Consider the following 11,339-nt stretch of genomic DNA (forward strand, 5'->3'; position numbering starts at 1 on the left):
GTAGCTTTGGCAATGGAGATGCTGAACATGGTCCATTCGGACTCAATGTCCCCAGTGTCCCTCGGAATGCTGTTGAAGCTTTGCCGGAGGTGTGCGTTGAAGATCTCGTGGACTGGGGCCTCTGCTAGGCGTTCCCAGCACACCCTCAGTACACGTTTAGGTGCACCGGGTCTGTCCAGCGTCCTCCCCCACCACCTGATCCAACTCACCACCAGGTGGTGATCAGTTGACAGCTCAGCTCCTCTCTTTACCCGAGTGTCCAGAACATATGGTCGCAGGTCTGGTGATACGATTACAAAATCGATCATTGACCTGCGGCCTAGAGCATCCTGGTGCCACGTGCACTTATGGACACTCTTATGTTCGAACAAGGTGTTCATTATGGCCAAACTGTGATTAGCACAGAAGTCCAATAACAAAACACCGCTCGGGTTCAGATCAGGGAGGCCATTCCTCCCAATCACGCTCCTCCAGGTCTCGCTGTCGTTACCGACATTAGCACTGAAGTCTCCCAGTAGGACAACAGAGTCTCCAGGTGAAGCACCTTCCAGCACCCCACCCAGGGACTCTAAGAAGGCTGGGTACTCTGAAATGCCACTCGGCGCATAAGTGCAGATGACAGTCAGGACCCGTTCCCCGACCCTAAGGCGCAGGGAACAAACCCTCTCATCCACCGGGAAGAACCCCAACGTACCGGCAGCAAGCCGAGGGGATATTAGAATACCCACCCCAGCCCACCGCCTCTCACCAGGGGCAACTCCAGACTGAGACAGAGTCCAGCCCTTCTCCAGGAGATTGGTTCCAGAGCCCAAGCCATGCGTAGAGGTGAGCCCGACTATATCTAGCCGGTGCCTCTCAACCTCACGCACTAACTCAGGCTCCTTCCCCAACAGAGAGGTGACATTCCATGTCCCAATTGTCAGTCTTGGTAGCCGGGGATCAGTCCACCAGGGCCTCCGCTCCTGGCTGCCGCCCGGTACACAATGCACCCGACCCCTACAGCGCCTCCTGCAGTGGTGGGCCTGCGGGAGGATGGGCCCATGTCCCCTTTTTGGGCTGTGCCCGGCTAGGCCCCATGGACTAAGGCCCGGCCACCAGACGCTCGCCCTCGGGCACCCTCCCCGGGCCTGGCTCCAGGGCGGGGCCCCGGTAACCCTATCCCAGGCAGGGTAAACTGTTCCCTCAATGTTTTCCTCATAAGGTTCTTCTGAATCGCTCTTTGTCTGGTCCCTCATCCAGGACCAATTTGCCATGGGAGACCCTACCAGGGGGCAAAAGCCCCCAGACAACATAGCCACTGGGATCCCTGGGACACACAAACCCCTCCACCACGATAAGGTAGCGATTCACGGAGAGGTTTGTTATTCAATAAGTACATTTATTGTTCAATGTGTGTGTGTATATATATATATATATATACACTGTAGTATCTTATTTATTCTCTTATTATTTCCAGTCATTTACAAATCATCTGTAACTTATTTATGTTATTCCATGACAGAAAAGAAATAAAACTGAAACGCAAAGAACTTTTGAAATATCGCTTAAGCAGTTATATCACCAGTTTTAATAAAGTGCTAAATTAATGTGCATCTTTGTGTGTGTGGTTAAACTTCACTTACCTTGTTGTTTCTGTGGTCAGTAATTATATCTGTATTAATAATACCATTTTTTAAAGACATTGCAAAAATTAACTCATCTGATACGTCTTCTAACATCCAACCCTCTCTCCCTGAAAAAAGTAAAATTCATTATCTTTTCTCTAATATTAATTTTTGTTCAGTTATAGCGTTGTGGTCCTGAGTCTGGTGATTCAGTGTTGATGTTTTTTATTATTAACATTCTTTGTTTTAGTTAAGTTTCTGGTTATATGTTTTGGTGTTTTCTAGTTCTTTGGTTGCTACACGTCCCTTTTCTAGTTTCTTGTCTAGAATCTCTTTTGTCAGTCGTGCCCCCATGTCGCAGTTTGTTACTCTTGTCTCTGCACTTCATGTTCCCTCTGTCTCCCCTGTAAGCCATGTCTCCTTGTCAAGTCTGCGTCTCTGTGCCTGTCTCCTGTTTCCTGTTTTATTTTGACAGTCCTGCATCCTTTGTTAATGTTTACTATTTTGTTTACTTTCGGTCTCTTAATGTAGGATTAGTCCCAGCTGTTTTTCCCTCCTGTTTCCCATTCCCTTGTTACTTCTTGCTGGATTTAAACCCTGTGTTTTCCTCTGTCTGTTGTTGCATCGTCCTCTCTTTGCTGTGTTTCCGCTGTGCTCCTGGTTACTCTCTGTACTCGTTAAACTCAGAGTGTCTACTTTCTTTGTTCTTAGTTCTCTGCTTTCTAGTTTAGTTTCCAGTTGTTATGTTCTGTTTTCTGTATTTTGCATTTGAGTTTTCACAGCACAATAAAAGCTGCCTCTTTTAGTTCATCCCTCCGTGTCCTGAGTTCTGCATTTGGGTCCTACGTCCTGCCTGCCACAGCACAAACCATGACACATGACCATGACCGTGACGTATCTCTTTCTGAAGTTATGTCACATCTGCAAAATTAACCAGGTTATCATAAGGACAATCAATCTAACTTGTCTGAGATAAACTATGAGTAAACTATGAACCTACACAAATTTCATGTGTAAAAGAATCAGTGCAATTTTATTTAATTCAATTTGGTTCTAAACAATTTGTGAAACTTCCCAAAACTCCTATTATTTGCTGCAGGAGTTAAGAGTTCAGATGTTTGTTGCAATAAGCCATTTGTTCCTCATATCCTCAGACGAAGACCTGTGGTTATTGTTGGCATAATGTCAGAATTTTGAGCAGGTGATAGTTTAGCTTTGAAAATAGGCATCTGAGACTTGACACATTAAGTTTATGTTTGCATCAGTTGGAATACCAGATAAAAGACCTTTAGTCAAAATTGACCTCTTTCTTGATTTCAATATTATTTCCATTTCTAACTTTAAAGCTCATGTAGTCGAGCAGGCAGCACACTGGCATAAACCACCAGAACTGGTGGTAACAATGTACTCAAAGGACAGAACCCAAGTGAGGACCACAGATAATGATTTTACTTTAAATTTTTAATTTACTTGCTCTGAGGGAAGGACAAGGAAGCAAAGGGGGAGACTGGAAATTGTTAGGGTCTCAGAGGAGGTGCAGTCCTGGACTGGACTGGGCCATTCTAACACATGGATATGTTTTGTTTTAAACCATTCCATTGTTGCCCTGGCTTTATGTTTAGGGTCGTTGTCCTGGTGGAAGGTGAACCTCTGCCCCAGTCTCAAGTCTTTTGCAGACTCCAAGAGGTTTTCTTCCAAGATTGCCCTGTATTTGGCTCCATCCATCTTCCCATCAACTCTGACCAGCTTCCCTGTCCCTGCTGAAGAGAAACACCCCCAGAGCATGATGCTGCCACCACCATATTTGACAGTGGGGATGGTGTGTTCAGAGTGATGTGCAGTGTTAGTTTTCTGCCACACATAGCGTTTTGCATTTTGACCAAAAAGTTCCATTTTGGTCTCATCTGACCAGAGCACCTTCTTCCACATGTTTGCTGTGTCCCCCACATGGCTTGTGGCAAACTGCAAACGGGACTTCTTATGGTTTTCTTTTAACAATGGCTTTCTTCTTGCTACTCAAATTCAAATTTTATTTGTCACGTACACAGTCATACACAGTACGATATGTAGTGAAATGCTTGGACAACTGCTCGTGACCTAAAGAAAACAAAAAAGGAAAAGGCTATGAATAAGATAGGAAATAAATATGAAAAATTAAAAAGGGTAAATTTAACTAGGAAGGAATAAAATATAAATTAAGGTTAAAAATGAAATAACTGTACAACACAAATTAGAATGAAGGGTAAATTTAACTCTTCCATAAAGGCCAACTTTGTGCAGTGCACGACTAATAGTTGTCCTATGGACAGATTCCCCCACCTGAGCTGTAGATCTCTGCAGCTCGTCCAGAGTCACCATGGGCCTCTTGGCTGCATTTCTGATCAGCGCTCTCCTTGTTCGGCCTGTGAGTTTAGGTGGACGGCCTTGTCTTGGTAGGTTTACAGTTGTGCCATACTCCTTCCATTTCTGAATGATCGCTTGAACAGTGCTCCGTGGGATGTTCAAGGCTTGGGAAATCTTTTTGTAGCCTAAGCCTGCTTTAAATTTCTCAATAACTTTATCCCTGACCTGTCTGGTGTGTTCTTTGGACTTCATGGTGTTGTTGCTCCCAGTATTCTCTTAGACAACCTCTAAGGCCGTCACAGAGCAGCTGTACTGACATTAGATTACACACAGGTGCACTCTATTTAGTCATTAGCACTCATCAGGTAATGTCTATGGGCAACTGACTGCACTCAGACCAAATGGGGCTGAATAATTACGCACACCCAACTTTTCAGTTATATATTTGTAAAAAATGTTTGGAATCATGTATGATTTCCGTTCCACTCCTCACGTGTTCACCACTTTGTATTGGTCTTTCACGTGGAATTCCAATAAAATTGATTCATGTTTGTGGCTGTAATGTGACAAAATGTGGGAAAGTTCAAGGGGGCCGAATACTTTTGCAAGCCACTGTATGTGGGTAAGAGACAAGACAGTTACATACATACATGGTCATGGGATAGAGCGTATGGATTCAATGATCATAGTCACATGTGGGGGGTCAGGTCAAAGTGTGTAAATGTATTGTGTGACAAAGGTTATAAATGTACCAGACTGAAGGAGCGCCCTTCAGATCTGCAGGAGGCTTCGCACTGTGCACATCTCCCCATATGGGTAAATAAAGAGGAACATGGGAAGTGAAGTATTCTGTCTCGAGTCATGTGTTTTCTACCAGGTCAGAATCAAAAAAATCAGGAGCGACAGGAAGTCGCAACACTATGGAGCACATGTTCCATTAATACTTCAAATAAATACTTACAACCACTCTGAGCCACTTTTGTTCCTGGAAGCTCCTGTTTAACATTATAGACGCAAAGTCTGAGTGGGGCCAAGAAAGGGATTAGCAGTAACACCAGAGGAGTAAAACACCAGCTCCAGCTAGGGTAGAGGAGTCTATTGAGACTGTAGACTAGACTGACCTATGGCTCACACATGGATCCTGGAATGGCTGGAAGCTGTAAAAGGTAATCAAAACCCTAGGAGCCTTCAATAGCACCTCAGTGGAGTTGTGAAAAAAAAACATTAGAGGAGTGTAAATGTGTATGAATGTTACACAGAAATCACAGACAAAGAAAAAAAGTACTTGTATGAATGGGTGAGAAGGGGTGAATGAGGCATGTTGTATAAAGCGCTTTGACTGCTCAGGTAGAGTAAAACTCACAATCAGTTCATTAAGAATAATAATTTAGGTAAAACTGCACACTTTGTAAAAATCACAATATCAATGTGACTTTTAAATTACAAATTTAAAGACAAAAAATTTTACGCATACAGTTTGCATCCTTTAAATTCACATTGGCATTAAAAGGTTTTACACTGGTGTACACTGACTGCTTCCATTTTAGACTAATAGCAACCACTTCCACATAAGTCCATATTTGACTGCTCATCCTTCTGTAATTACGAATGTCATCTGAAGTAGCTCAGTTTAAACAGGGCAATTACAGTCCAACTTGAGAGTATCACCCACTGTTTGATCCAATAATTAAAAATAAAACATAGAAATTAAATTATTTCTGTGCATGAATACTTATAGCTTGATTGTCTGAATCCAGCAATAGGGGATTACATTTACTTTTTCTAAATTTTAGACATTAAGGCATTTTAGAACGTCTTAAGGATATCAGAGCATGGCTGGCTCTGAATATTTTACATTTTAATGAAAAGAAGACTGAAATCATTATATTTGGGCCGAGTGGACCTGGTGTCCCACCATCTGACTTGGGTCCTCTTACATCCTGTGTCAAACCAATTGTCACCAAACTTGCAACATTTGCAACTCAACTGAAGCAGCAGAAGTAGCATTCATAAAAAATAAATCTCTCCAAAGTATCTAAAACCAGAGTTTCGTTTCTGTTTTGTTTGTTCTATGCTTTCCGATGGCATCCTGTGTGCATGCCATGGGAAAAACAAGGAGACTGTAGGAGGCACATAGTCTGTTTAGCGTTTAATTTTTTTCTGACTCAGATAACTTTGGCCCACCCTAACAGAATACGGACTTTGGATAGGGAACCTTACCACTCCCAGTTGTTTGGTCTGTTGTTTTTCTTGTGTTAATGAACGTGAAAATGGAAAAAAAGATGAAGTGTGTGCTCATATTACTCCTCTGCTGCCATGTTGCATCTCCAGGTAAGCTCATATTTCAAGTTTTTCATTAAAAAAAAATATTTCTCTTAATTTATGCGAGATTGAATTGCAAGAGACATGGTCTTTTAGTTTTACTATGAGCTGTCGCCATTTTACTCATTTGTTTGTTTGGTGGAGAGTGTCAACAACTGACATTGACAGCTAACACCACCTAACTTGTCAAAATGGCACAGGGAGATATTTAAGCATATAGAAGAGGGATTTTAGACCAGCAACTGTGGCTATGCTTTTACAGATGTTTTGTTCAAAGAATTCTCACTCTTCTTTATTTCTTAATAATAATAATAATATATTCTTAGTTTCTTTATAACACCAGCTGTATGTTAGTGCAATAACAAAAAAGTATTCTGTTTTATTCTTAAGGTGAGTGGTGGTGAAAGGAAGATGTGGGCACCCCTGAAATGTCACAGTCTCAGTAGGAGAAATTAATATTATCAGTGAATGTACTTTTGTTGTAAACGTGGCTTTAAGAATGTGGTATGGTTTTCCTGTATGTACTTGCAATGTAATTTTTGGAGTAGTAAGAATAAAGAGTTAGAGAAGAGTTATTAGCAAAAATTTAATTTTACACAACACTAAAAGTATTTCATCAGTGAGTAGGTTCTCAGTGTCTTTTCACCCTAATACTTTTGAAGACAATGCTGAATCTGAAACTATTTCTACCGTATTTTCTGCACTATAAGGTGCACTTAAAATTCTTTAATTTTCTCAAAAATCGACAATGTGCCTTATAATCTGGTGCATCTTATGTATGAATGTTGGTTGTACTTAATGACCTTGAGCTGATTTTATGCGGTACACAGCGCTCAAAAATCTGTCAAAAAATGTTTTAGTATGACTTTGGTAAGCTACGAAGCCGCACCGCTTGATGGATTGTCGGAGCATTATGGCTACAATAGTCAGGACCCTCGTGGAGTAATCTGGGTCCAAAACTCTGTCCACTTCAGGTCCCAAAGTCAAAAGAACACTGCGGCATCACTGAGAGTTAAAAACTGTCTAAATCCTTTCATCTGTAATAAAATGATCAGCGTTGCTGCTTTACCAGGCGTAAGGATTAGATTTAACATCCAGGCACCCATGATAACAGAATTTGTTAAATTTAACAGAGTTAAAAGTTAGCAGGAAGTTAGCTCACTGGTTTCCACCTAAACATCATATACCATGTTCTGACTGAGAGATTTCTGAAAAAATTAAAACGTACAGCTCTGCTATCACTTCCAACATATATGAAGACAAAAACCTAAACAGCAGTGACTTTTGTAGGGTTACTGAAGTTGGACTAGCTGGTATATAATGATGTACTACGTGATTGCTAGTGACACAGCTATGTTAGCATAACATTAGCACACTGAAGCTGGAGGATGAACGCTAACCTTTTTCCATTCGATAAAAGTTAACCTGAGGGTTCCTGATGGTTAGGGACAAATGCAATCGCATGGCAGGATGCTGTAAACGGACCGAACTTCAGTCAGGAGAACAATTGAGATAATCAATCCACAATACGAGGTTAGTCATTAATATACTGCAACAAAACCGGAATAGAGCAGCTGCGAGAGAATTCAACATTAATGAATCAATGGTACGGAAGTGGAGGAAGCAAGAAGAATGAGTTGAGTAAAGTTTGACTCATCTGACTGTTTTGTTTTGCTTAATGCGCCTCATAATCTGGTGCGCCTTATTTATAAAAACAGACCCATTCATTGACAGAGCGCCTTATAATCTGGTGCACCTTATGGTCTGAAAAATATGGTAATGATACAAAAAAACCCTATATAATAGGAATGTATGGTAATTCAGATTTCTCCCAATTTTACAGTAAAACACTCCTTGAAGTATTTCTTCACTGAAACTCCTGGAGCTCAGAGCATTCCTGAGTTTGTGGTTGTTGCATTTGTTGATGAAGTTCAGATAGGTGACTCCAACAGTGTAAGAGAAGCAAAACCAAAGAAAGACTGGATTAAATTCTTTGAGGATCATCCTCAGGACCTGGAGTGGTATAGATTTCAATCTAATGAAATTCATCACTTCTTTAAGGCTACCATTGAGACTTTGAGGCAACGTTTAAACCAAACTGAAGGTACAGATTTGTTTTACTTGTTACTGCTGAAACATTTTGTTTTAAATCATTTTTCATTTTAAAAAGCCTTTATTTTTGCATTGTTTATTTGTGGTAAAGGTATAGTTTCAGGTATAAGCTGTATTGACATCTTACGGGTTTATCACAGTCACTGTTACTGTCTTTCTTTTCAGGTGTTCATATTTTGCAAAGGATGAGTGGCTGTGAATGGGATGATGAGACTGGAGAGATTAATGGATATGATCAGTATGGCTATGGCGGAGTAGACTTTCTTGCATTTGACTCGCAGACACTGACATGGATCGCTCCTAAACCACAGGCTGTCATCACCAAAATGAGATTTGATGCTCATGAACGTCGATTTGAATCAAATAAAAACTTTTTAGGCCATCAGTGCCCTGAGTTTTTAAAGGAGTATTTGCGATATGGGAGGAGCTTTCTGCAGACAGCAGGTAGAATTACATAATCTAATGAAATGTAATAGAAACTTTATATGGGTTTTGTGCTTCAAAGGTAGAGTAAAATAAAATAAAGAATGTAACAACTGCCAGTCTCTCTGCAGTTTTTCCCTCAGTGTCTCTCATCCAGAAAACTTCCTCCTCTCCAGTCAGCTGCCATGCTACAGGTTTCTATCCTGACAGAGCCGTGATGTTCTGGAGGAAAGATGGAGAGGAGATTCATGAAGGTGTGGATCCTGGAGAGAGCCTCCCCAACAATGATGGGACCTTCCAGATGAGTATTGATCTCAATGTTTCATCAGTCACACCTGAAGACTGGCAGAGGTACGACTGTGTGTTTCATCTCTCTGGTATGAACGAGGACATGATCACCAAACTGGACAAAACAGTGATCAGGACCAACAGGGGTAAGACAAGAAGATTACTCAAACTAATGTCTGAGTAACTGTAATGACTGAATAGTAATGATTTTGTGTCATTTATTGTTTCACTCAGAGATGTCAAACTTCTCAACTTCCTTGGTGTCGGCACAGTTTTCTGTTTAATATTAAAAAATGCTGCCATGTGTTGTTCAACAGAGAAGCCAGCTGACACTGTGACCTTCATCAGTGCTGCAGTGGTTGTTCTAACTGTCACCATTGTCACAGCTGTGGCATTTGTAGCTTACAAAAAGAAGAAAGGTGAGAAATCTGAATGTGGGAAATATTAAGTTTAGTTTTTGAATTCATCTCCGAAATCTTACTGCCAGATCAGTTTGGACACAAACACCTAAATTCTAAAGTAACTGTAAAAGGCTCAGAGCCACAGTGAGATGATTACAGGGCATGAGAAGGATGATATGTGAAGAAAAAAAGTACATTACAAAGGAAATGCATACAAGATATTTGTGGAATCAAGAAAAATACAAAACAAAAAATAACTGATATGGTTTATTTTTGTTTGTTTCAGTGATATGCTCTACATCCCGTAAGTAAAATCTGCTTTTATTAATTTGGAATTTTTCAGATGTGGAATGTGATTAGAGACATTATAATCAGGATTTACGTGAAAACATAGTATAGATTCATTCAGTTTCATGATACATATTCTGCTCACTTGGATGCCACTGATCTCCCTGGGAAGCAGGGTCATTTATTCAAACAGAAACCAACAATCACTACAAATGATCTCCTTCAAAACGATAAAATATTTGTAAACTGTGTATTTTTTATCTTCCAGCTCCTGACGATGGCTCTGAGCAGTCTGAGAGACTAAATCCACAAAGTTGACTGTCCTGCAAAGAGTTCTTCACTTTACTGTCTGAATGACTTTCCTCCAGCTGCTGCAGACACTTCCACATTTCAAAGACATATATTAAACACACCTGTTAATAAAACACAGTTGATGATCATATTTTGCAGATCACTGAGAACAGGCTGCTACACTTCCTCTAAATTAGTGCATGGTCATATAATTGTATCTAGCTACTGTGTGTACATGTTTCATGCAATTATGACTTCTGCTTCAGTATGATCTATGTAATCCCTGTATCGATGCAGCGGTATCACAAGTCTGCTAAAACATTTGCTAAACTAAATGTTTCAACTTTATTGATTTTTATGCATCTGACAATGACAGTTTGTTAGACCTGAAGTGTGTTATTTCACTGAGACGCTGGCAGTGTACAAAGCATGCAGTATTTTTCAAATGACACCAAAACATCTGAAGGATGACAGCAACAAACTCTCATTTGGAAATAAAATGTTATGAGTTTATTATTTTATTTTTCTGTGAAAATGACTAACCCGGGATTTCCTGCATTTGATTTGTGAGGTCTCATGACCTTGATCTTTGACCACCTCTGGCTGTCTTGATTCAAACAAGGAAAACTGTTGTTTTGATTCTACTATAACTTCCTCACTGTGTTCTGTCTCATGTGTTCAAACAAACAATTTAAATAACTTGATGTTTGAACATTACTGTTATATAGAAAATATTTTTGTTTTAGCTCAGAAGGTAAAGTTTTATATGAGGAATCATATAAAATTACAACTGCTATATGACATGATAACATTCTCTCTATCAGATGGGAGTATCAGCAAGGATCTGATAACAAACTGTCTGAAGCTGCAAGTAAAAACAGCTTGACACTGTTCAGATTAGGGATAAAAGAAAATATGCAAAATACATAACTGATATAAGTGTCTCTTTCTACAGTTTCTGGCCTTCTGTCACAGCAGCTCTCAGGTCTAACTACTGTTACGAAATCAGTTTCACCCCGGTTCTTTTTATTCCTCGGGCATCCAGAGACGGCACCGGACTCAGTAGTCATTTTCACAAAAACCTTTATTGTGTGGATGCTTTAAGCATCCACACTATTGAGTTCCTCTTGATACTTCCGTACACTTTTCGGCACTTAACTACTTCCACAATTTTCAGCCGATTTTCACCGTTCAAATTTTAAACTATTCTGCTATTTCTGCTAATGTGTGCTATGTCTTTTGGTATTTTTCACTATTATACTTTTTA

General features: G+C 40.2%; 1 protein-coding gene across 4 annotated transcripts; it reads left to right on the forward strand.

The window, feature by feature from the left end:
• Window positions 1–6,144: 6,144 nt before the first annotated feature.
• LOC101477550 (major histocompatibility complex class I-related protein 1) lies at window positions 6,145–10,756 on the forward strand. Of its 4 annotated transcripts, none has more exons than XM_076879280.1 (7): window positions 6,145–6,278; window positions 8,113–8,373; window positions 8,547–8,825; window positions 8,936–9,238; window positions 9,410–9,511; window positions 9,780–9,797; window positions 10,050–10,756. In XM_076879280.1, exons 1-7 carry the CDS (start codon window positions 6,206–6,208, stop codon window positions 10,097–10,099), a joined length of 1,086 nt encoding a protein of 361 aa, XP_076735395.1. In that variant the 5' UTR covers window positions 6,145–6,205; the 3' UTR covers window positions 10,100–10,756. The 4 variants fall into 4 exon arrangements, with proteins under 4 accessions (XP_076735395.1, XP_076735397.1, XP_076735396.1 ...); XM_076879282.1 differs by having other exon boundaries at window positions 8,981–9,238; XM_076879281.1 differs by lacking the exon at window positions 9,780–9,797.
• The last annotated feature ends 583 nt before the right edge of the window (window positions 10,757–11,339 follow it).

This window comes from Maylandia zebra, linkage group LG22 (genome assembly GCF_041146795.1).
Source record: "Maylandia zebra isolate NMK-2024a linkage group LG22, Mzebra_GT3a, whole genome shotgun sequence".
Taxonomy (NCBI): domain Eukaryota; kingdom Metazoa; phylum Chordata; class Actinopteri; order Cichliformes; family Cichlidae; genus Maylandia; species Maylandia zebra.

What these genes read in the sequence shown, in the direction of transcription:
- LOC101477550 (XM_076879280.1), top strand. Translation starts at nt 6,206, where the DNA reads ATGAACGTGAAAATGGAAAAAAAGATGAAGTGTGTGCTCATATTACTC. An exon ending in ACGTTTAAACCAAACTGAAG is followed by an intron (nt 8,374 to 8,546) that starts GTACAGATTTGT and finishes CTTTCTTTTCAG; the next exon opens with GTGTTCATATTTTGCAAAGG. An exon ending in AGTGATCAGGACCAACAGGG is followed by an intron (nt 9,239 to 9,409) that starts GTAAGACAAGAA and finishes GTTGTTCAACAG; the next exon opens with AGAAGCCAGCTGACACTGTG.